Here is a 26,357-nt window from a genome sequence, read left to right as displayed (position 1 = left end):
ATGGGAGGAAATGACTGCTGTTGCTGTCAATTGCTTGATGTGCCGCTGGGACTAGGGCAGAAGGTTCATGATCAGAAGGTTAACATGGGTGAAATTGCATCCTGATATAATGGTGTTGTAAGCTCCTCAAATGAAGAGAGCTTCCAAATATTGCACTTTAACTTCATTTTTCACCTGTGGAGAATTTTACACAAATCCTGGTTTTAGTTATCAGGATAAGGGAAGGTACTTTGGAGGTTAGTTTTCACTGGCGTGTGTGGGTTTCCCCACTTGGTGTTCAGTAACACAGACTGAGTTCCCGCAAGTGGCTAGCCAGTGCTGAGTGTAGAGTGTTGGAAAAGGATGATCTGTGTCCTACAGACTTCAGGGTTTAGAGTTTCAGCTTTTTGACTCTTTGGTGTGATAGTGACTGAAATGAATGGCAAATGAAAATGAGCTTAGCCTGATTTTTTTTTTTCTGTTTTCTATCTCCCTTTTTATTTACTCGATGTAGATACAGGAAAAAATACACAGTTGTAGAATCTTTCTCAAGTCTTCTTTCTAGAGGATCTCTGGAGCAACTGAGTGAAGGTAAAAGTCATTTAAAAGATCACTTTTTTCCTTGATTTTAAAAGTTAAAAAATGATCATCTCATAAAATTCCATACTGAAGTGTATAAAGTCAATGGAATGTCTTTTTCTCTTCCCTATCATACTGATCTTCTAAAAGTAACCATTGTTAATAGTTCATTGTAAAGCCTTTTCTGCGTACGTACTCAAATACATAAATAAGGTACACATAGGGTTTTTGTTGTCGCTCATGGATTGTTCTTTTTTTTTTTTGGCAAGCATAAAAATCACATAATAGGTGTAAATTTGACATTGACACTTTCCCAGGTCATTACATGTGAGTGTTTAACAGCTGTGTGATATTCCACAGGATTGATGTATTGTGCACCAAAATTGGATTTTCTCTATTGTTTTTATTTTTTCACTGTTACAAATAATGGTGTCCTAGAATCCTTATACATACAGATTCATGCATCTTGAAAAGTTATTTCATAAGATAGATTTGTAAAAGTGGAATAACCGGGACTGGCAGTTTGAAAAGTTACAATATTTATAGGTATTCCCAGTTTTTTCCTCCAAAGGTGTAGGTCAGTTTATATTCTTACCATTCATCTGTGAGAATTTCAGTTTTCCACAAGCTATTAAAAATTTTTTTCAAGGTGAAAGTAATTTTGATATCTTTTAAAAAGTGATGTTTCACGGTATGGAAGATGTGTGGTTTGTGTACATTTAGGAATATTCAGGAATCCAGGAAAGGTTGGCTGCGGCACCCTGATCAGATGGATGGGAGGAAATGACGGCTGTTGCTGTAAATTGCTTGATGTGCCCCCTGGGACTAGGGCAGAAGTTTCATGATCAGTTCTGTCTTTACAGTGTTACACTCTAGTCCAGGATAGTTTACAAGAAAGAAGCATTTAGATATTCCTGTAGAAGGAAAAAAAAATGTCCTTCAAATGTGATCATTGTAGAATAAAGCTTTTGCCATCCCAGGAGAATCTGTGCCTGTATTGTCATTGTCAAATGTGTTATCTGAAGAGGTGACACAAAATACTAGAATATACCATATTAGAAAACACAAAATACAAAGCTACTAGAAGTAGCTTTGGTTGATTAGAGCAAGAGCAGTTCTGGATACTGCTGTCAGAGTAGTTTCTAATGGTCAAGTATATGTCAGACGTATTTTTGAGGGTGTTTTATTAGGAAGTTTTGTTTATTTTGTTAGATGAGTATTATCAACTTGTTTTGGACTTCGGAGAACTTGGGAACATGTGCACGATGTGAAGCTAGAGTATTGATTGTAGGAGAGGAATTATGAGACATTTCACATCTTTGGGACTTATTTCAAAGGGGCATGATGTTGACCCCAAAACCATGGTCAAACAGAATGGCATTTCATTGGTCACACTAGGCAGCTGAAACTTACATCTTTTTCTCCGGAAACTGACCCCCAACTATTTGTAAGAATTTATTTATCCCCTTGACTTTGGATAGAATGTGTCTACATATCTTCCCTCTTTGGGCTACTTATGTAAATTAGTTCCATTAGATCTAAAGTTCACTAAAGTGGGTTAATAAGAAATCAGATAGGCCCAAAAGAAATTGAACTATTTTGTTGTATTCTCCTTTCTGTTACCCTCTCTATGGCTTCCCTCTAGTGGCTACTCAGGAGGCCGAGTGAGGCGGGAGAGTTGCTTGAACCCAGGAGGCGGAGGTTGCAGTGAGCCAAGATCGCACCACCTTACTCCAGCCTGGACGACAGAGTGATACTCTGTCTCAAAAATAATAATAATAATTTGAAAAATAAGATGCTCCTTTTTTTTTTTTGAGACAGAATCTCGCTCTGTCACCCAGGCTGGAGGACAGTGGCACAATCTCAGCTCACTGCAAGCAAGCTCCGCCTCCCGGGTTCACGCCATTCTCCTGCCTCAGCCTCCTGAGTAGCTGGGATTACAGGTGCCTGCCACCACGCCCGGCTAATTTTTTGTATTTTTAGTAGAGACAGGGTTTCACCATGTTAGCCAGGATGGTCTCAATCTCCTGACCTCGTGATCCTCCTGCCTCGGGCCTCCCAAAGTCCTGGGATTACAGGCATGAGCCACCGCACCCAGCCGATGATCCTCCACTTTTAAAAAGCGTTCTGTATGTGCTATATACTGTCCTTGTTGCTTTTCTTAACATTAACCTGTCTAACCTCCTCGTTATAGACTTGGAACTGATCAGAGTTATAAACAAATGACCAGGATTCCCCACCTAGCAGAGTAGGGTTAACTGATCATTTGCCTTTCCCTAAGCCACAACTCTTTCCACCGTAACCCACACTTTCTCCTTTAGGCAAGTAGAGAAGGGCACGAGATGTGTCATATATGGATAAAGGAAATATTGAATTATTTCTGTGTTAGTCATCTTGAAAATAGATGATACTGTGTTGTTATGTTTTTATAATGTCTTTGAACAATGGCACTTTAGGAAATCTGCAATAAAGTAGAAAATTACTTTTTACTAATTATAAAAAATAGTCTGGGCATGGTGGCTTGTGCCTATAATCCCAGCTACTCAGGAGGCTAAGGTGGGAGGATCCCTTGAGCCCAGGAGGCAGAGTGTATTAGTCCATTTTCATACTATTATAAAGAACTGCCCAGGACCGGGTAGTTTATAAAGGAAAGAGGTTTAATTGACTCATAGTTCTGCATGGCTGGGGAGACCTCAGGAAACTTAAAATCATGGCATAAGGTGAAGAGGAAGCAAGGCACCTTCTTCACAAGGCAGCAGGAAGGAGAAGGGCATGTAGGAGGAACTGTCAAACACTTACAAAACCACCTGATCTTATGAGAACTCACTCACTGTCATGAGAACAGCACGGAAGAAACCAGCGCCATGATCCAAACATCTCCCACCAGGTCCCACCCTTGATACGTAGGGATTATGGGGATTACAATTCAAGATGAGATTTGGGTGGGGATGCAAAGCCTAACCATATCACAGAGGTTGCAGTAAGCACAGATCATGCCACTGTACTCTCCTCTGGGTGACAGAGCAAGTCCCTGTTTCTACATAAATAAAAATAAAGTAAAGTAATGTGAACTAAAATAAAATAAACTAATACACTTGTGAGTATAGCCTATTATGAAATACAGGTTTATTTAGACTTTCATATCTAAAGGCAATGCTTAGCTAACATTATTTCACTGCATCATGAAGATATTTACTCCTGTGGACTATGGAATTTACAATTAAGAGATATTCTGGTAGTTACCCACTCATAAGTACCTAATGGCTAATTTTGAGAACTAAAGAACTATGCAGTGTAAATCAAACACAGTGAAAGAGTAAGACTTTTATAAATTAAGCTGTATTTTATTCTTAGTGAGTTTGGCTGTCAACTGCAACCCAAACAGACTTTGTGTTCAAGGGAGCATGTCAAAACATTGTAGCTTTAGTGTGTGATTTGTTTTTCGTCTTGGTAATTTTCATTTACATCCTTGAGTGTCTGGTTGTCTACAGGAGTGAGTATATTTCATTAAACTTTTCATGGGTTTAACATGGAACATACTAGTTTTTTTCTCTTGTGGCTGGCGGATTGCCCCAAATGGGTTTCAAATGGCCTTTACAGATATTTATATGCAGTGAGTGCCTAGGATGTGAAAGGGATTTAATATGACAGATATTTATTTGCGGAATGCAAAGTTCAAACTCTCATGCCTTTTCTGTTTGCCTTGTCACATCCCTGTGCTGCTCTTAAATGTGTTCATCTTTCACTTAACCCTGATCTGCCCACCTGTCTGCTCAGATCTCTGAAAGGACTGACTCACTGTTGCCTCCTCAATCAACTGTAGACTCTAACATTCAAGGCCATTTATAATTGAGCCTTGACTTAACCCTTCCAGCCTCATTGCTGTCTCCTCCCTTGACTGGCTTTTCCTGAAGGTGCTCTGGGCTTTCCTTGCTCCTGTTACCGGCCCACTCCCCTCTGCCCCCCACCCACCGCCACCGTCACCACCACAGACTTCATCCCCTCTGCATGTACCCCAAGCCAGCAATCTGTATTCCTGAGCAGACTTTCATAGCTAATAATTCCTGATTCTCACTCTGTCACAGAATTACCTAGGAAGAGGATATTCAGGTGACTCTGTAAAAGTAAGTTACCAGTGGGTATCCCACTGAACACAGCTAGAAAATCACCAGGCACACTTTGAGGAGAGGTGTTTTGAAGGACTGAGACCCTGGCTGTGTGCATGCAGGCTGTAACTCCTCAAGTTTGGTCTGTCGTGACTTTGGCCCCATCTCTCTGTGCGCTGTTGAAGACCTTAGCTGCAGAGGGGCTTCTTTGTAAATTAAACATTTGGAATATGAGCATGGCAGGAACTTGAACCAATTTGTGAGAACCAGTGGGTTGTATGTGTGTATAGGGTGGGGGTGGGGTCTATAAGTGCAAGAAAGTACTTGTTGTCATCTAAGTCTATTAGCAGTAATCCCAATAATACAGAAATACTCTATTTTCAGTCACATTCCACATAAAAATGCTTTCTGAGCTTTTATCAAAAAGCAGTGACATGGATCAAGGGCAGTAATCTCAGTGCACGTAGCTAGCATTGATCCAGTGCTAACTCTGTATCATGAGCTCTGTGTGTAGTACCTCATTTGATCCTTCAGCTGTGAACCAGAGGTGGTGTTAGTGGCCTTTATAAATGAGGAAACCAGCAGAGAGGGGATGAGGTCCTATAGCCAGTACATGGCAGAGCGTTTTTAGCAGCCCAGGCTCTTAAATACCCCAGGCTCATTTACTTAAATATCATGCCAATTTGCATCTCATGGATAGAGCAAGAATCTGCTGCCTCGTATATGGAAAAAAGTAAAGATTTGTCTCTCCATTCTCTGCAAGTATAATGGGTTGTTGGGAAGCTAGGGTATGTGTTTTGGGGTACTCCACAGGCCCCTGGGATGCACAGAGCCCCACCTAACCCCTTTTTGAGAGTACCTTATTCTTGTGCTAGACATCTACATGATCAAGTTAGCCTAAAACTGGGATAGTGCTGTCTCTTTTTATATCAGATCTTCACATATGAGGAGTCTTAACATGGCCATGCAGGACGTTTCTTTTTCACTGAGCTCTAGAGAATTGCTGCTTTCTTTTCAGGTAGTTAATGTGTCTGGTTAGTGTCATGGTTACCATATCTTTATATTTTAGAAGCTAGCATTCATACATTTAATTTAGTTTTTTTCAACTTTTAAAACTATGTTAAAGTTGTTTTGTTGTTTTTTTTTTTTTTGAGACAGACTTTTGCTCTTGTTGCACAGGCTGGAGTACAATGGCGCAACCCACCTTGCAGGTTCAAGCGATTCTTCTGCCTCAGCCTCCCAAATAGCTGGGATTACAGGCATGCACCACCACACCTGGCTAATTTTTGTATTTTTGGTGGAGACGGGGTTTCTCCCTGTTGGTCAGGCTGGTCTCTGTCTCCTGACCTCAGGTGATCCACCCACCTTGGCCTCCCAAAGTGCTGGGATTACAGGCATGAACCACCGCGCACAGCCAAAGTTTTATGTTACTAATTAACTTAAAAAATAAGTGGTTTCCTTTTTTTTTTTTAAAGTGCTTTTAAATGTTAATTTCCACTTGTGAGCTGAGTTTGGGTCTCTGATACGAAGTGACTGACTCTTCGCAGTTATGTTTGAATGGGGATGACCTCCCTGAACACTTCACACATTCCAGGAAAATCTTCCTGACAAAGTGAGAACTGGGGTTATCATTCTGCTTTTGTGGAAGCACAAGGGCCATCTAAGTTTTGGGGTCTCTTTTGGGTTAATTTATCTGCCAGTCTTTCCTGAGCATCACAGAGCAATCACTTTGGATGTGGGATTTTACTTAATATAATTTTATTTGTTTTTCGTAGAGGAAATGCATGCTGAAATCTGTTATGCCGAGTGTCTCCTACAGAAAGCTGCACTCACGTTTGTGCAGGTAATGAATATTTGGCTTAGAATTTATATTGGCTGGGAAGACAGCCAGTGCTGCATAGAAAAATGTGGTGCATTCTATGTCAAAGCTTCAGTTCTTTTGACTTAGAGTTGTAATGGCAAATATTTGTTATTCTGATAAACTTTGGCTGAAAAAAGATGCTAGAGAGCTTTGTTCCTCCTCTACTGCACTTAAGAATCTATTTCAAATTGCACTCCATTGGGAATCATTGCCCTTTAAAGACTGTGCCTTTAAAGAAACTTTAGGCTAGGCGCGGTGGCTCATGTCTGTAATCCCAGCACTTTAGGAGGCTGAGGTGGGCGGATCACCTGAGGTCTGGGGTTCGAGACGAGCCTGGCCAACATGGTGAAACCCCGTCTCTACTAAAAATACAAAAAAAAAAAAATTAGCCGGGCGTGGTGGCACATGCCTGTAATCCCAGCTACCCAGGAGGCTGAGGCAGGAAAATCAGTTGAACCTGGGAGGTGGAGATTTCAGCGAGCTGAGGTCGCATCACTGCATTCCAGCTTGGGTGACAGAGCAAGACTCCGCCTCAAAAACAAAAAAACTTTAAAGAAACTGCTTTGCAACTGCCACATCTAATTTTAAGATGCATCTGTGTGGAAACCGGGAGAATATTCCGCTTTGTACTTTCTACTGGTAGAGGCCGCACATGGGAGTGGCCTGGGCAGAGGAAGTGCCCCGTTTTACACCACTTGCCTCAGTGAAGTTCAGTTAGGCATACATGGAAAGTTCATGTACACTTCAAATTTTATTTTTCCCCTTCTTTCTGTATTCTAATCCCCCTTTCTTTTATTTCTTCCTTTGGAAAAACAGTTTTTTAAAAGTCATTAAACAATTAATCCTTTTCTTATGAGGCATTTTAATTTCACCTCTGGGAATTGGTACAGTCAGTACCTTGCCTATTTCTGTATCTTCCAATGCTTCTCTAAAACATAAATCTTCACATAATGGCTTCATGGGTGGCAGTGATGGCTACAGTGAGAGTGAGGTGGAGTAGAGAGTGTAAGAAATCAGAAAGAAATTCAACTGTAAAATGGAAAATCTTCCTCAATCACAATCTTTTTTTGTTGTTGTTGTGGAGGGGTGTGGGGTGGTTAGAGCCTCATTCTGTCACCCAGGCTGGGGTGCAGTGGCGCGATCTTGGCTCACTGCAACGTCTGCCTCCCGGGTTCAAGCAGTTCTTCTGTCTCAGTCCCCCGAGTAGCTGGGATTACAGGTGTGCGCCACCACACCTGGCTAATTTTTGTATTTTCAGTAGAGACAGGTTTTCACCATATTGGTCAGGCTGGTCTCGAATTCCTGACCTCAGGTGTTCCACCCATTTCAGCCTCCTGAAGTGCTGGGATTATAGACGTGAGCCACCATGCCTGGCCACAGTCTTAAATTATTTGGCAGTTGCTTCTTTCTTTTCATGGAGGTTTACCTCTTAGGTTGGATTCTGGTTTAATAAAACGGAATCACTGTAGCCCATGACCCTGTTTCCTAAAACATAGACGTTACAAAGGCTGGTTGATAACAACGGTCTTATTGCCTCAGTAAGCATCATAATGATAGTCATGGAGGCCCAAGTTTTTTTCTGTTTTCCAAACAGGGATTTGGCAATCAAATCTGGGATTTGGAGGCTTATTTTATGTTTGCGGACTTGAAATTAAAGAGATATCCATATTTGTGCCCTCTTCCTCATGCCTCCCACCCAATCATTTTTATATTCATGCTGCTTTAGCCTTTTAAAGATTGTGCAACTCCATCTCTTTCTGTCATTGTTCTAGAAGAGGTGCTTATCCACTCTTTGCTGAACTGTACAGCAACCTAGTGACTCTCCCTCTCTAATTTCTTTTACCTTCAGCTCATTCCCTATTCTGCAGTTGAGGGTTGAGTACCCTCTTAGAAACGAGTCTCTGACTTGGTCAATTCTCTGCTTCAGCATTCAGTAGCTCTTACTGACTGTGGCAGTATTCTGTATCAGAATATCAGAAATGAAGGGGGTGCTTTTTCCAACAAAACTGGTACCTCCTCTCTATGTTCCCTTACCGCCCCCGCCCCTACCAACACACACACACCTTACAGGTGTCGTTGGTTGCCACTGACAGGGTTGCATATTGAGTAGCATGGCTGGAGGTAGCTTTCTTAACTCCTTGGTCATTCTCTTTGCAATAGATTCTTCAGCAGTGTGGAATTACATATGCACACGTGGCCAAACCCATCATGATCCTGAATGCCGCCCCGTCTTTCCACTTGAGTTTTACTTTGCTTACAAAGTTCACATCTGCTTTGCCTTTCTATACCTGGCCAGTTTCTAATTATTTTTGTGCTTAAAGCACCAATGCTTCCAGGAGGGATTTCTGGCCCTCTCCATGCTACTACTTTGTGTTCTCATGACATCTGTGCATGATCCCATCCCCGTGCATGACTCCGTCCCTATGCCTGGCTCCTTCTCCACACATGACGCCTTCCCTTAACATACTGTATTACTTTCATCTGTTTTTGCATTTGGGTGCCTGGTATAAAATAGGCATTAAATTTAAGTTTGATGAATCCTGAAATGAAATATGGTTTTTTTTTTTCGAGGCATATTTCAAGCTAATTTAAGAAATTCTTTTCTGGTTGGTATTGGATCTTATGTAATCATAAGATTCCTTAAATTAAGAAGATAAACATTGAATTTCATATCTATTGATTCTTATAATAATTAGAACAATAAATATTGAAGCAATTAATGAAATTAGTAAATGAAAGTCAGTTTTTCTTTTGCTACAGGAGGATGCTTAAGTATACAAGAAATACATATCAGAGCATTTACTTTTTACTTTTTTTTTTTTTTGAGATGGAGTCTCGCTGTGTCATCAGGCTGGAGTTCAGTGGTGCGATCTCGGCTCACTGCAGCCTCCGCCTCCCAGATTCAAGTGATTCTCCTGCCTCAGCCTCCTGAGTAGCTGGGACTACAGGCACCCGCCACCATGCCTGGCTAATTTTTGTATTTTTAGTAGAGATGGGGTTTCACCATGTTGGCCAAGATGGTCTCGATCTCTTGACCTCGTGATCCACCCGCCTCGGCCTCCCAAAGGGATTACAGGTGTGAGCCACTGCGCCCGGCCAGAGCATCTTTCTGATATCAATAGACTAGAAAAACTTTCTCTCTGGAAATGCAGAACATAGGACTGTCTCCACTAGCACCATCTATTAGAGTAACTTCCTTCAAGTAGTTATTTGATGTAATTTATTGAGAGATTGTCTTAGAATCTTAGAATGCTGACCCCGAAAACGCCATTCATCCAGGCCAACTGCCTCAATTTTATTGTCGATGACCATCAGATAAACAGAACTGAAGTGGTTTTGTTTTCCTAAAACAAAATTGCATAGTAGTGACAGCCACTTCAGAAACCAGACCAGTTATTTTGGGCCTGGAAATGTGTATGAGTAAAATTCACAACATTAAATAGACTCTGACTGCTAAAGTACTCTGTGAAAGAAGGACCATTGTCCCCTTTACTGGGTGTAATGTACTGGAAGGTTTGGCCTTAGAGCAGATTGCAAAGTCATCCAGTTTAGATTCTGTTAAACCCACAAGAAAATAGCTCGGTAGATGTCGATGTTTATTAAAATAATTTGGATCACATATGGGCCCTAATTGGTGAGGATTACCTCCTTAGTAATATAAAATAATTGAAGGATTTTACAAGTATTTTCTTTTTGTTGTCTTCTAATGTGGAAGAAAAAGTACCCCAAAGACTTTTAAATGTAAAGCAAGAGTATGTGTTAATTTCAAAATTATGTCTTCAAAATACTTTTTTTGTTTGTTTTTGTTTTTCTAATCGCACAAACACACAACTGTGGGGACAATTTAAACTTGTTTGCTAAATAATCTAATTTTTTAACTGAATTATTTTCAGGATGAAAATATGATCAACTTCATCAAAGGTGGACTCAAAATTAGAACAAGTTACCAAATATATAAGTAAGTTAAAAAGTGAGATGTGATTTGTAAATAATTCTGTGCTGTATACTCCTTTGTTCTTCACAGTTCTCCTAAATTAAGTTTGACTAGGAGTTTTTATTTCGTGTTGGTAAAAATGAACTTGATTTTTTGCTCAGTGTGTATTCAGTGTTATAGGACAACAGAATTTAAGTTTAAATACAATTTTAAGAGCAAATTAGTTGAAAATAAAGCTACTGACATATTTTCTGATTACATAATTTGAGTTTCTCCTTTGAACAATTTATAAATTTAAAATTATAGTAATATCTTTGGTTCAGATTCCAGAGCAGCACTGCCCACTAGAACTTTCTGCAGTAAATGGAAATGTTCACCTGAGGTGACCATAGTGTTGTTTGTATCCTTATTGATTTTTTTTTTTTTTTTTTTTTTTTTGTGGTATGGAGGCTCGCTCTGTCACCCAGGCTAGAGTGCAGTGGTGCAATCTCGGCTCACTGCCGGCTCCATCTCCCGGGTTCATGCCGTTCTCCTGCCTCAGCCTCCCTAGTAGCTGGGACTACAGGCGCCTGCCACCACGCTCGGCCAATTTTTTGTAATTTTAGTAGAGACAGGGTTTCACTGTGTTAACCAGGATGGTCTCGATCTCCTGACCTCGTGATCTGCCTGCCTCGGCCTCCCAGAGTGCTGGGATTACAGGCATGAGCCACTCACCCGGCTATCCTTATTGATTTTTATCCAGTTGTCTTTTATTTACTCAGTGTTAAAGTCTCTAAGTTTGAATCTGGAGTCATCTCTTTCTTCCTTTAGTTCTGTCAGTGTTTGCCTCATATATTTACGAGCTCTGTTGTCAGGCTCATATAATATGTCTTTATAATTGTTCTGTCTTCCTAATGAATTAACCTTTTCTTCATCTTGAAATGTCTCTATTTAACTCTGGTAATGTTCTTTGTCTTGAAATCTGTATGTCTAATATTCATATAGGCACTCATGCTTTTTATAATTAGTCTTTGCATGGTATATATTCTTTTACTTTAAACCTATTTTTGTTTTCATATTTAAATTATATTTTTAAATATTTAAATTGTATTTCTTATAGATGCACATAGTTGTTGGGCAGTTGATATGTTTGCACTTGTTACTACCATTTTGCTTTTTCTCTTTGCCTCATCTGTTCTCTCACCCTTTTTCCCTGTCTTCTTTTGCTTTAATAACATTTTTAAAACTGTTGTTCTCTTAGCTGTACTCTCTAATTTTTTTTGTGGTTGCTCTAGTGTTTATAATATTCTTTTTAACTTATTACAGTCAACTTAGAGTTAATATTGTAGCACTGGACATAAATTGTAAGAACTTTGCAAAAGTGTAATTTCATTTACCACATTTTGTCCTTTATGCTTTTTTTTTTTTTTTTTTTGAGACCGAGTCTTGCTTTGTTGCCCAGGCTGGAGTGCAGTGGTGCGATCGCAGCTCACTGCAACCTCTGCCTCCTGGGTTCAAGCAATTCTCCTGTCTTAGCCTCCTGAGCAGCTGGGACTACAGGCATGTACCATCACGGCCAGTTATTTTTGTATTTTTAGTAGAGATGGAGCTTCACCATATTGGCCAGGCTGGTCTCGAACTCCTGACCTTGTGATCCACCCGCCTCGGCCTCCCAAAGTGCTGGGATTACAGGTGTGAGCCACTGCTCCTAACCCTTTATGCTATTTTTATGATGTATAGCACACTTACATATATTATAAACCCTACAATACAGCGTCAGACTTTCCCTTTAATCAGTTATATGTTGTAGTCTTCTCTCTTTACCCATATTCTTACCATATTTCATATTCTTATTCAAAATGGTAAATATATTTCCTGTTTACTTTCAGACTGAGGAACTTCTTTTAGCATTTCTTATGGGTGTCAGCTTTTAACAAATTCTATTTTCATTTATGTTAAAATATATTTACTTTTTACTTTTTCTTTTCAAGGTTATTTTTGCTAACTACAGTATTCTGAGTCGATGGGTTTTTCCTTCTTTCAGCTCATTAAAACTGGCTTCCCATTGTGTTAAAGCCTCTGTTATTCAGTTCTCATTTGTATTGTTGTTCCCCTATATGTAATGTGTCTTCTCTTCTGGCTTTTTTGAAGACTGACTCGTTTGTATCTTTGGGTCTCAGTAGTTTGGCTAGGATGTGCCTAAGTGTGGTTTTGAGAAATTTGTGGTCATAATTTTTCAAACTTTTTTTCTGCCCCATTCTTACTTTCTTCTCTCCTGAGACTCCTACTTTTTTCCCTTCATTTTCCAGTGTATGAAAATATGTTTTAAATGTATATTTTATATTTTTCCAGAATTTATGATAGTTATTTGTGGGAAAGTTAATCCGACATAAGCTACCCTGCCATTACTGGTAGCAGAACCAAAATTTAGTATTTTAAGAGGTGCTTCCATTGAAAATCCTTTCACAAAACTGCGTTTCATTCAAAATCCTGGAAAGGGGTGGTAGATCTTGGGTACTTGACATGCTGTTCTATAGATTTCTTTGTGAAGTATTTTTAGAAAATATAAACAAATGTTAAATTCAATGCTAATTGCCGTTTTAGTCATCAAAACTTAAAAATACTAAAGGAATTAAAATAAGCCTGTAGAGGCAAAGACATACAGGTATACCTCAGAGATATTTTGGGTTCCAGACCACTACAATAAAGTGAATATTGCAATAAAGTGAGTCACAAACTTTTTGGTTTCCTTGTGCATATAAAAGTTATGGGCCGGGCGCGGTGGTTGACGCCTATAATCCCAGCACTTTGGGAGGCCGAGGCAGGCAGATCCACGAGGTCAGGAGATTGAGACCATGGTGAAACCCTGTCTCTACTAAAAATACAAAAAATTAGCTGGGCGCGGTGGCCGGTGCCTGTATTCCCAGCTGCTTGGGAGGCTGAGGCAGGAGAATGGTGTGAACCTGGGAGGCGGAGCTTGCGCTCCAGCCAGGGCGACAGAGCGAGACTCCGTCTCAAAAAAAGAAAAAAAATGTTGATAGTGTACTGTATTCTATTAAGTCTGCCAATACCATTATGTCTACAAAATATACATACCCTAATTGACAAACACTGTTTGCTAAAAAAAAATGCTAACAATTATCTGAGCCTTCAGCAAGTGATAATATTTTTGTTGGTGGAGGTCTTGCCTCCATGTTGATGGGTGCTGACATTCAGGGTAGTGGTTGCTGAAGGTTGGGGTGGCTATAGCAATTTTTTAAAAAAGGACAACAGTGAAGTTTGCCATACCTATTAACTTTTCCTTTCGTAAAAGATTTTTCTGTAGGATGTAATACTGCTCGATGGCATTTTACCCACAGGAGAACTTCTTTCAGAATTAGAGTCCATGCTCTCAAATCTTGCTGCTGCTTTATCAGCGAAGTTTATTTAATATTACAAATCCTTTGTTGTCATTTCAACAATGTTTATGGCATCTTTACCGGGAGTAGATTTTATCTCAAGAAACTACTTTCTTGCTCATCCATAAGAGGCAACTCCTCATCCATTAAAGTTTCATCATGAGATGGCAGCAGTCAGTCACATCTTCAGGCTCCACTTCTAATTCTAGCTCTCTTGCTGTTTCTAACACCTCTGAAGTTACTTTCTCCACCAAAGTCTTGAACCCCTCAAAATGATCATGAGAGTTGAAATCTGCTTCTTCCAAACTCCTGTTAATGTGGACATTTTGACTTCCTTCCATGAGTCATGAATGTTCTCTATGACATGTAGAATGATGAATCCTTTTCAGAAGGCTTTCTATTTCCTTTCCCTGGATCCATTAGAGGAATCACTGTGGCAGCAATAGCCTTATAAAGTGTGATTCTTAAATAATAAGACTTGAAAGTCAAAATTACTCCTTGATCCTTGGGCTGCAGAATGGATGTTGTGTTAGTAGGCATGAAAACAAAAGAATCCTTGCATACATCTCCTTCAGAACTCGTAGGTGACTAGGTGCATTTTCAGTGAGTAATAATACTTTGAGAAAAAAATTTTTTTTTTTTTCCTGAGCAGTGGATCTCAACAGTAGACTGAAAATATTTAGTAAACCATGCTATAAACAGATGTGCTATCATCCAGGCTTTGTTGTTTTAGTTATAGAGCATTGGCAGAGTAGATTTAGGACAATTGTTAAGGGCCTTTGGATATTTGGAATAGTAAATGAACACTGGCTTCCATTTAAAGTCACCGGTTCCATTAGCCCCTAACAAGAGTCAGCCTGACCTTTGAAGTTTTGAAGCCAGGCATTGACTTCTCCTCTCTAGATATGAAAGTTCTAGATAGCCTCTTCTTCCAATAGAAGACCATTTTGTCTACATTGAAAATTTGTTGTTTAGTGCAGCCACCTTTATCAGTGATCTTAGCTAGATATTCTAGATAACTTGCTACTGCTTCTACGTAAGCACTTGCTGCTTCACTTTGTATTTTTTTTTTTTTTTTGAGATGGAGTCTCGCTCTCTTGCCCAGGCAGGAGTGCAGTGGCATGATCTCAGCTCACTGCAACCTCTGCCTCCCAGGTTCAAGTGATTCTCCTGCCTCAGCCTCCCAAGTAGCTGAGACTACAGGCGTGCACCACCATGCCAGGCTAATTTTTGTATTTTTAGTAGAGACAGTGTTTCACCATGCTTGGCTAGGCTGGTCTCGAACTCCTGACCTCATGATCCAGCCACCCTGGCCACCCAAAGTGCTGGGATTACAGGTGTGAGCCACCGTGCCTGGCTGCACTTTTATGTTATAGAGATGGTGTCTTTCCTTAAATTCATGAACCAACCTCTGTTAGCTTCCAAGTTTTTTTTCTTCAGCTTCCTCACCTCTCTCAGCCTTTATGGAGTTAAAGAGTTAGGGTCTTGTTCTGGATTAGGCTTTGGCTTAAGGGAGTGTTGTGGGCTGTTTGTTCTATCCAGACCACTACAGCTTTCTCCATATCAGCAATAGGGCTGTTTTGTTTTCTTATCACTTGTGCATTCACTGAAGTAGCACTTTTAATTTTCTTCAAGAACTTTTCTTTTGCACTTACAAGGTGACTGTTTGGCACAAGAGGCCTAGCTTTCAGCCTGTCTTGGCTTTTGACATGCCTTCCTCACTAAGCTTAATTATTTCTAGGTTTTGATTTCAAGTGAGAGAGGGGCGACTCTTCCTTTCACTTGAACACTGAGAGGCCACTGCAGAGTTACCAATTGGCCTAATTTCAATATTGTTTTGTCTCAGGGGACAGGGAGGCCTGAGGAGAGAGATGGGGGAGCAATCTGTCAGAAGAGCAGTCAGAACACACACAACATTTATTGAGAACTTCCTCTGTCTCATATGGCTGTGGTTCATGGCCCCCTCAAACAGTTACAGTAGCAGTAACATTTAAGGTTTCCCATCACAGATCACCATTAACAGATGCAATAATAATTTAAAAGTTTGGAAATTTTATGGGAATTACTAAAATGTGACTCTGAAACACAAAGTGAGCACGTATTGTTGGAATGTGCTCGAATACGCTTGCTCAACACAGAGTTGCTGCAGATCTTCAATTTGTAAAAAATGCAGTACCCACAAAGTGCAATACAGTGAAGTGCAATAAAACAAGGTATGCCTTTCCATATCAGTGAAATGAACCCCAGGGTTTTTGAAAGAGACAGCATGTGTGTGTGCATACATGGATTTACACACACACACACACACACACACTCTTACCTGGGAATTCAAAATATACTAAATTCCTTTATATACATAGGCCCTTTCAAAACAGTGAAGAAAGATAGGTACTTTAGGAAGTGTTTTTGGGGGCCGGGCGCGGTGGCTCAAGCCTGTAATCCCAGCACTTTGGGAGGCCGAGGCGGGTGGATCACGAGGTCAGGAGATCGAGACTATCCTGGCTAACATGGTGAAACCCCGTCTCTACTAAAAATACAAAAAAAAAAAAAAAACTAGCCGGGCGTGGTAGCGGGCGCCTGTAGTCCCAGCTACTTGGGAGGCTGAGGCGGGAGAATGGCGTGAACCCGGGGGGCGGAGCTTGCAGTGAGCCGAGATCGCGCCACTGCACTCCAGCCTGGGAGACACAGCGAGACTCCGTCTCAAAAAAAAAAAAAAAAGGAAGTATTTTTGGGAAAATTGTTCATTTTATGGAAAAATCATTAAGACGAAAAAAGTCCATATAAGTTTAATATTAAAAGATTTAAAAACAATTCTAGCAGGAAACATTAAGAAAGTGTTTTTATAATTCTTAAATATAAAGGCTTTAAACTTTTTTATTTTTTGTTTTTTAACTTTGAAATAATTTGAAAATTTTTACAAAATATTTCCATATAGCCTTCACTCAGATTTACAAATGTTAGTATTCTGCGGAAGCACATTACAATGATTAAAATCAGGACCCTGACATGGATACAGTATTAATATTTACTCCATGGCCTTTACTTAAATTTCTCCGGTTGTCTCATCAATGCCCTTTTTCTGGCTCAGGATCCAACCTGGGATCCTGGATATTGAGTTTAGCTGTCATGTCTCCTGAGTCTCTTCTCATCCGGAATAGTTCCTCAGTCTTTGTCTTTAATGATGTTGACACTTTAAAAGAATAAACTGGCCAGTTATTTAGTAAAACAACCATCAATGTGGACTTTCCTAATGTTTCTTCACGATTAAATTCAGATTATGAATCTATGGCAAAAATACCATAGAAATGATATCATTAGGTACATGATGTCAGTTTCAAAGGCCTTTTAGCCATGGCATAAAATCAGAAATCAGAGGAAATTCATTGAACTGACCAAAAAACATGCATCATTTTATTTGGCAAAATACACCATAATAAAAAATAAATGACTCAGGGGAAATGACAGCAGGGGATACTTGTAGGCTGGTGGGCATCTGAATTGACTCTCTAAACCCTTAAATTTTTTGTAAACTGGAAGTTAGGTCTATAGGCTTGCTAGATTCAGATTAAAAATATTTGGCTAGACTGGATCACAGGTGTAGTTGCACATTTTATAATTGCATCACACCAGGTGATACATGATATCTCAATATTCCTTATTATTAAAAAAATTTGTCAATTTGATAAGCAATTCCCAGTTATTATCAATTTTTATATTTTTCTCATTGTTTTAGTTTGTATTTCTCTGGTAAAGATTTGCCTTTTGAAGATAATGTGAATAGGCAAGAGAGAAATACGTAGAAAATATAGTGAGAAGTTGGAAAGATGTGCGTGGATGGAGCAGGAAGAAAGCAGAGGACAGATGGGGCCATTGTGATGGCCTTTGCTTTGTTGTTTTCAGTCTGTCCTGGTCCCAAGCCCTAATTTATTTGGTCTATTTGAGACAATGGCAGTCACACTGAAGTTCAGATCTTCTTGCTAGTAGCATTTCATTTCCTTGGGCTGCAGTGTGTGCAGTGGTTGAGGAGCTGAGCCCTCTCAAGCAGTCCGCTGTAAGACGCTGCTGGAAGCTGTGGGATGGCAGCCTGTGGTCCTGTGGCTCCTGGCTGGTGCTTGCCAATGGATGAACCCTCTCTTTAAGCCCAGAAACACTGGTTCTGCTAGACACTGTAAAAATGAGTGTCTCCTTTTTCCTTGATGATTATTACCTAGTATCCTTAAGAGTAAACTCAGCACAGCATCATCCATTTAAAATTTTGACGGTATTTTAATTAATGACATTTATTTTACAGTATGTAATTGTAAAATGTGATTTAATATTTATTTTCAGAGTCATGGTCAACTTACGCTATCACTTTTTTTCTTCAATCCAGAGAATGTCTTTCTATTCTGCATGAAATTCAGAAGAACAAACTTCAGCAGGAATTCTTCTATGAGTTTGAAGGGGGTGTCAAGCTTGGCACTGGGGCCTTTAATTTGGTAAGGAAAGCACTATATAGAAACCAGAACTTTTGCAGAAGAACCTAAGGTTATCTGTGCCTTCTCCGCTGCATTTGAACCTTATCCTGAACCTCTCCCTGGGTTGGTTGACAAACAGCTAGAGTGGGATCAGTTTTCCGGCACTGTGACCCAGTGTGTTATGAAGTTCCACACATGCTCAGAGTAGCTTTGGATTGTAAAATGTAAGGGAAGCCTGTGGCACTCTGAATAGACTAGTAAGATTTTGGTGACGGGCGGATCACAAGGTCAGGAGATCGAGACCATCCTGGCTAACACAGTGAAACCCGTCTCTACTAAAAAATACAAAAAACTAGCCGGGCGAGGTGGTGGGCGCTTGTAGTCCCAGCTACTCAGGAGGCTGAGGCAGGAGAATGGCGCAAACCCGGGAGGCGGAGCTTGCAGTGAGCTGAGATCCGGCCACTGCACTCCAGCATGGGCGACAGAGCGAGACTCCGTCTTAAAAAAATATATATTTAAAAAAAAAAAAAAAGATTTTGGTAACAAGGAACAGTGGAATCCATTTCCACATTGGAAATATTGTTGCAATGACAGTGACGGTTCTGGAATTGAAAATGTGTGAGGGACCAGTATAACTTGAGGAATGATTTTTGATGATCCCTGAGGAGATGAAGTCTGAGTAGTAATCTGTCAAATTCCAATATGTTATTAAGAGATTTTTAAATTTTGTTGATGGTTCACTGGAATTAGTGAAAAAACAAAGTGGTCAAGAGAAGTATACACATGAGTGTATGTGCCGCTTTGGCCACTTTGCTTACGAACCCGTGGGTGATGATTGGGAAAGAGGCTGACTGGTACCCACAGAATGAACCATCCTATCCAGTTGGTTGTTAAAATCCTCTTTTGATAAGGTCATCTTTTGATGTGTATCCACATGGGAACATTTTCTGCCCGTTCAGGAAGATCTGTCCACATACTTCTTCCCCAGACCTCTTTGTCACCAATTTTCCAATCATGTTCTTTCCAAGCCTGTGCCCATCCAACCAAACCATTGTCTACATCCCCTGAATCAGCATATATAATTGCACATCTGGCCATTTTTCCTTTCAAGCATAGTGCATAACCAGGTGCACTGCCCAAGGTTCTGCCCACTGGAAGAATATTCCCTCACCACTGTCCTTTAGGAATATCCCGGAGAGAAGTGGTAGTGCTGCAGCTGTCCACTTCTGGGTGGTGTCTACACATCTCACAGACTATGACTGATTTTTGCTTCTGGGAAAGGAAACTAAGAAACCTTGCCTGGACATGGGCTTTGAGGGGTTGCCTTCTTGTCACTTCTTCACACCACATCAAAGTTCCCACTATTCTATAGAGAACACTGGAAAGACCAGCCTTAAAACAAAACTTTTTAAAGGTTCATTGTTATAGCTAAATAAAATTTATTCATAAATGATTGTTACAATATGTGGTCACAGAAATATCTGGTGGTTAAAAGTTGTTTTCAATTTTTCACATAATTGAAGCATTAAAACTGTAAGTTAAATTTGTTTGTAGTTAGAAACGCTAACACGTAAGTACACTGTATTTTTTTTTCTTACAGATGCTGTCCCTTTTACCAGCAAGGATTATCAGACTACTGGAATTTATTGGATTTTCTGGAAATAGGGTACAAATTTAATTTTATCTTAATTTTGACAGGGAAGATTAAATATTATTTATTGAATATGAGGGCAATGCAACATGTCTGCATAACTGGCTTGATAATTATTGGCAATTTGTTTGTGGGACAGAAAATAAGCCTTTGATTCTTGATCACATTTTTCAGGAGTTAGATGTAGTTTTTCTGTTGAAAGTTAAAAATGTTCACCCTTGTTATCCAAATTCTTGGATGAAAAATTATGTGTTGCTAATATTGCTTCTTGCTAGATCTTATTACTCTCACATGCTTTCCTATGCTTTCTTAATAGTTAAGCAGCCCCAGAGTTGCCCTCCTTAAGATGAAGAAATTAGCTGGATTTCCCTGTCTAATATTTTATGATTTTCATGGATCAGATACGATGCAGAATTTTGGATTTCCATGTGTTTCCACAAGTTTCTTTATAAAACTAAATGACGAAATATGTTTTTCATGAGTTTTATTTATTAAATGTCTGCGCGTTTATGGTTTGGTAGTGAATATATCACTTTTATTAACCATGACACTCAATATGCTATTATAAGAGTTGCCTCATGGCAAAAAGTGTCGATTAAAAGAGCAGGTTTTGAGAAATGTGTGAGAGCAAGTATAAGCAGCTATCGCTTTTTTTCCTGTCTTTTCTACTGTCCATGTTCTTCATGAGCTATGGTGTATTTATGGTGATTCCTTCATAATGTTGTCCATTCTGACTCTGTGTTTCATGGTCACCCTTCTCCTTAACTGTTCACCTTCTACCTGATTCCTTCAGAGGCTCTGAATTGCCTCTCGAATAAAGTTCAAACTATTAATGGCTTCAGGGACCCCATGGTCTGATTCTAGCCAGTGTTTCCAGCCATGCTACCCATATTCTTCACATTCCCAGTACTCCTGTTAAACTGGGCAATCTGTTGTTCCCCAGCAAGTCCTGTGCTTTTGTTTCCATGCTTTTGCTTTTCTCTGTTTTGGATATCCTCCCCAACTGGCTTCCTCCCAGATAATTGTCTCTCAAGAGCTCTTCAATCCACTAGGGTTGAGATAAATGCCACCTATCTCACAAAGCTGTCCCTCATACTCCCTTAATGAGGCTCAAGCATTCCTGACTTTCAGAATTGTCTATTTATCCTTCTTACAATCTCTCTCCATATTCTAATAAGGTCATTGTGTTCACATACTGTCTTCTCTATTTAATAGAAAGATCTTTGAAGACATAGACCATGTTTGTTCATACCCGCCATAGTGCCTTGCACTTAAATCCTCAATATGTTTTAGTGAATATTTCTATCAGAGAAATAGAGTATCTCCATGAAATGAACACAGCCCGTTTCTCTCTTTAGAATCACATGATATAAAAGGATTTATGAGAGTGTCTTATGCAAGTTTAATAAGGTTCATTTCTAGTTAGGCATTACCACCATTCTAGTTCCTTTAAAAAGAAACCCCACCTTCATGGAGGATAAGGATATATGAACTAGCATATTTTTTTTTTTTTTTTTTTTTTGAGACAGAGTCTCGCTTATTCGCCCAGGCTGGAGTGCAATGGCGCGATCTCGGCTCACTGCAAGCTCCGCCTCCCGGGTTCACGCCATTCTCCCGCCTCAGCCTCCCGAGTAGCTGGGACTACAGGCGCCCGCTGCCTCGCCCGGCTAATTTTTTTTGCATTTTTAGTAGAGACGGGGTTTCACCGTGTTAGCCAGGATGGTCTCGATCTCCTGACCTCGTGATCCGCCCGCCTCGGCCTCCCAAAGTGCTGGGATTACAGGCGTGAGCCACCGCGCCCGGCCTGAACTAGCATTTTTAAGTTTCTGAATAGGCCAGGCATGGTTGCTCATGCCTGTAATCCCAGCACTTTGGGAGGCTGAGGTGGGTGGATCGCTTGAGCCCACGAGTTCGAGAGCAGCCTGGGTAACATGTTAAAATCCTGTCTCTACAAAAAATACAAAAATTAACTGGCTGTGGTGGTACACACCTGTAGTCACAGCTACTTGGGAGGCTGTGGTGGGAGGATCACCTGAGTCTAGAGAGGTGGGGGATGCAGTGAGCCATGATTGTGCCACTGTACTCCAACCTGGGTGACAGAATGAGACTCTGTCTCAAAATTAAAGAGTTTCTAAATAGAAAGTCAAATACCACGTTTTCACTTATAAATGGGAGCTAGACAATGGTACATATGGACCTACAAAGTGGAATAATAGACATTGGAGGCCATCAAAGGTGGGAGGGGTGGGGAAGAGAGGGTTGAAAAATTACCTGTTGGGTATGATGTTCATTCGTGGGGTGATGGGTACACGAAAAGCCCAGACTTCACCACAGCATAATATGTGAAATCTGTACTTGTTAACCCCTCGATATATAAAATTGTTTAAAAAGTTTCTGAATATGATTTTCTAGCCGTGTTCTCTTTCTAAAATGCATTTAATTCCCATAGGAGTTGGGCCTCCTGCAGTTACGCGAAGGTGCCTCAGGAAAAAGCATGAGGTCTGCACTGTGCTGCTTAACCATCTTAGCTTTTCATACTTACATCTCCCTAATACTTGGTAAGATCTGGATTAGGTTGTTTCATTGAACATTGATTATCTTGGCCAGACATGGTGGGTTACACCTGTAATCCCAGCTACTTGGGAGGCTGAGGTGGGAGGATCGGTCGAACCCAGGAGTTTGAGGCTGCAGTGAGGTATGATCACGTCACTGCACTGGATCCAGCCTGGGCAACAGAGTGAGATCCTGTCTCCAAATTAAAAAACAAAACAAAAAGTTGATTATTTTTAATCTGAGTAAGTAAAAGTTTAGAAAGATCAACAAAAGCTAGTAGTTCATATCTGCTTACTTATTTTTTTTTTTTTGAATAAAGGTAGAAAATAGTGTCCTTTGTCATAGTGACATTTAGCAGAGGGAGTAGGGTAGTTTCTTTCATTAAATAATTTTCATCTGTTCTCAGCTAAAATTTCTATATTAAGGTGATCTATTTTATTCTATATTAGATTTCTTTGCAGAAAATGAAATTTTGGGCTAAATAAGTTAATATTGCTATTAAAACCAGAAATTCCAATTAGGAATCTGAGACAGCCACCTGCATTCTTAAGAATTAGTGTGTCCTAGAGTTTCTTAAACTAAAGTTATAGGTGAGACTGGTCTTTATTTTATTCCCCAGTTATAAAAATGATGAAATAATAGTTTTCATCTTTTCCATGAGTAGGTCTTTACTGTATGTTAATGAAGTTTGGAGAGTTAGTTATAAATATCCCCATGCCTTATGAAGACTGAGGTTTTTCCTGTTAAATTTCTAGGTACAGGAGAAGTGAATGTTGCCGAAGCAGAGCGTCTCCTGGCACCCTTCCTCCAGCAGTTTCCAAATGTACGCTTAGTATTTCAAAGTGTATGTTTCAACCATAATTAATCAGCCAGTGTTGACTGTTGAACAGTGTGTTTTCTTCCTTGCTCTGCAGGGCTCACTCGTGTTGTTTTATCATGCCCGAATAGAGTTGCTGAAAGGGAATCTTGAAGAGGTAATTTATTAGGTGGGAGTTATTTGGGGGAGTTGTCTGTATGGTGGAGCTGTGACCTACTCATTCAACAAAAGTAAACTTAGCTATATGGACTAGACAAAAATAAAGAAAAAAACAATATAAGTAAAAAGCCAAAACTTTAACTTGTATATACATTCTATTGTATAAAATCTATGCAGTGGATTACTGAATGTAGTCTACATTTATACACAGAGTACATTAAGCACTTTAGGGTAGTATATACCAAATAATAAGCTCAGGGATTTTCAAGAAACTGTGACTGTTACCAATTTCTGCATTATACACTGACTTTGGAATCTAGCCCCTGCATGACATGCAAGTCTACTACATGTAGGCTCCTTATCAAAGGAAATTATTCACCAATTCCCTCAAAAAAGGAAGTGTCGGGGTCAGAAGTAGAAAAGTAAGGAGCCATTTATGGATATACATTCACAAACCATTTTTTCCACACAAATGGGATCAAACATGTATTTTTCTGTGATTGGAACCTCCCCACTCCCACATTACAAAGTGTCAAGGCTCCTCACAAAATTAAAGAAAGAGGCAGAACTTAACTGTATCATTGCCTGTAAGGAAAAGAACATAACATCATATTGAGAGGTTGAATGAGTGATAATTTTGTCCTTTTTGTACTAAGTGTTTTATGTATTTTCCCATTAGGTTATTATCTCCTTGTCTAATATCTGGATGATCAACTTCATGCAATTGATTTACAGGCACAAGAAGTATTTCGAAAATGTGTTTCAGTTCAAGAAGAATGGAAACAGTTTCACCATCTCTGCTACTGGGAGCTAATGTGGATTAATGTTTTCCAACAAAACTGGATGCAGGCATATTACTATTCAGATCTGCTTTGCAAAGAGAGTAAATGGTCCAAGGTAAAGTGCAATACTTTCATTAATGTCATCTGTTTGCTAATATGTGGCCAGGAAGATTTTCATTTAGGACTGTTTGCTCGGTAGTATGGTACCACAGTGTTTTCTCAACTTAGAGATTCACAAAAGGAGGAAATGTGCCTTAAGTACCCACTGTTTATAGGTACTGTCCTCAGCATTACATGCTTTAAAAGCCATCCACAGTTCTTTTCAGGGCCAAATACGATGGCCCATACCTATAATCCCAGCCCTTTGGGAGGCTAAGGCAGGAAGATGGCTTGAGGCCAGGAGTTTGATACTAGCCAGGGCAACATAGTGTGATTTTTATCTCTGCAAAAAATAAAAACCTTAGCCAGGCATGGTGGTACATGTCTAGAGTCCCTTCTACGTGGGAGGCTGAGGCAGGAGGATAGCTTGAGTCGAAGAGTTTGAGGCTACAGTGAGCTATGATCACACCACTGCACTCCAGCCTGGTGACAGAGTGAGACCCTGTCCCAAACAATAACAAAGTTATTTGAAACGTGAGGTTTTATCTCTGAAAATGAGCTGAACTTATGAAGTTATGAAACCTTAATCATCTTGATAATTTTTGTAGACTTCCCAGTGCCCTGATGCCCAGGCTTTTCGGGATAATGAAAATTAATTCTGATCCACTTATGAGAAGTTGGGGGGCAATGAGATAATTTTTTATTGTTCATTCTGTCCGCTTTCTCACCTATGAATGCTGTAGTTGTATAATAGAAAAATCGTCTAAATTATTGATAATTGAAAAGAGTTGTTCTCATTTTGAACAGGGATTATAAGATTTCATTTCTTCTGATTTCTTTAATGCCTGTTAATATTATATCTGGAAGGCTTGTAGGTCATTTCTGATTTGAAAGGTAGAAATGTTATGTACCTAGGGATGTTCTGTAATAAGCTCCTTCTTTTTCTCAAGGCAACTTATGTGTTCTTGAAAGCGGCAATTTTGAGTATGCTTCCAGAGGAGGATGTAGTAGCAACTAATGAGAATGTGGTAACTTTATTCAGGTATGTGAGACACTATTTCTATAACAAAGGCCCTGAGGGTATAAAGGGGCAAAATCTCATCTCTACTAAAAATACAAAAAATTAGCTGGGCATGGTGGCATGTGCTTGTAGTCCCAGCTACTTGGGAAGCTTAGGTGGGAGGATTGCTTGAGCCTGGGAGGTAGAGTTTGCAGTGAGCTGAAATAACGCCACTGCACTGCAGCCTGGGCGACAGGCAGAGTGAGACCCTGTCTCCAAAAAAAAAAAAAACTGACCATGTATATTAACTGTAGCATCAACATCAACATTAGTAAAAGCCATGGCATGATAAATGTCACCTTTTACTGTAAAGTTCATTTCCTCATTTTACAGAAACAACAATTTATGGAAGGGAGTATTAAGATACATTAAAATCTTTTAAATCTCCTTCTCTTTCTTCCAATGCAGATTAAGTTTTCTCCGTATCAAAACAATTTATGTGAAAGATGTAATCATTTTTATTTTCAGAAGAAAGCTTTGAGATCTTGCTCTGTCGTAGCTTCTATGTCGTCGGGATAATGAGAGTTCTAACAATGAATGGTCTCTTCATAAAAATGCTGTTACCTTTCAACTATAAGGGTTCCTGTCTGAGACATACTTCTGACCCCTTCCTCTGACTCCCACCTCACATTTCCACTGTCTTTTCCACTGATGGTAATGAACATAGTGATGGTACACTAGTTTAAAATCCATAGCTCCATATTGTGCCCACAAGTAACCTAACACAAGCTTACCTCATATTGGAGGCATGTTATTTCATGTTAATTTTTCTTTCAGTGAAGTAATTATTTCCTTGAATTCTTTCTCAGCAATTTGTTTGATGCATTCATAGAATTTTGCATAAGAAAGTGCTCGCAGGAACATGTAGTTTCCCCATCTTACTCTCATTTTTACCTGCTTATGAATTTCATAATTGGAATTCTGTAGAATTTTTAAAAGGAAG

The 26,357-nt window shown here is 39.7% G+C and overlaps 1 protein-coding gene across 5 annotated transcripts in view; it reads left to right on the top strand.

Moving 5' to 3' along the window:
• The window catches only part of LOC105489086 (tetratricopeptide repeat domain 39B), a 148,791-nt gene that overhangs the window by 98,879 nt on the left and 23,555 nt on the right, over window positions 1-26,357 (top strand). For all 5 annotated transcript variants that reach the window (XM_011753739.3, XM_011753743.3, XM_011753742.3 and 2 more), the window contains 10 exons: window positions 494-570; window positions 6,440-6,507; window positions 10,419-10,483; window positions 18,209-18,314; window positions 19,894-19,959; window positions 22,394-22,502; window positions 23,253-23,320; window positions 23,412-23,471; window positions 24,209-24,370; window positions 25,305-25,396. In XM_011753739.3, the coding sequence (XP_011752041.1) occupies window positions 494-570; window positions 6,440-6,507; window positions 10,419-10,483; window positions 18,209-18,314; window positions 19,894-19,959; window positions 22,394-22,502; window positions 23,253-23,320; window positions 23,412-23,471; window positions 24,209-24,370; window positions 25,305-25,396 (873 nt within the window). The remainder of the gene's footprint in view (window positions 1-493; window positions 571-6,439; window positions 6,508-10,418; window positions 10,484-18,208; window positions 18,315-19,893; window positions 19,960-22,393; window positions 22,503-23,252; window positions 23,321-23,411; window positions 23,472-24,208; window positions 24,371-25,304; window positions 25,397-26,357) is intronic.

Source organism: Macaca nemestrina, chromosome 14 (genome assembly GCF_043159975.1).
Source record: "Macaca nemestrina isolate mMacNem1 chromosome 14, mMacNem.hap1, whole genome shotgun sequence".
NCBI lineage: Eukaryota > Metazoa > Chordata > Mammalia > Primates > Cercopithecidae > Macaca > Macaca nemestrina.
This window is presented reverse-complemented; position numbering and strand designations above follow the sequence as displayed.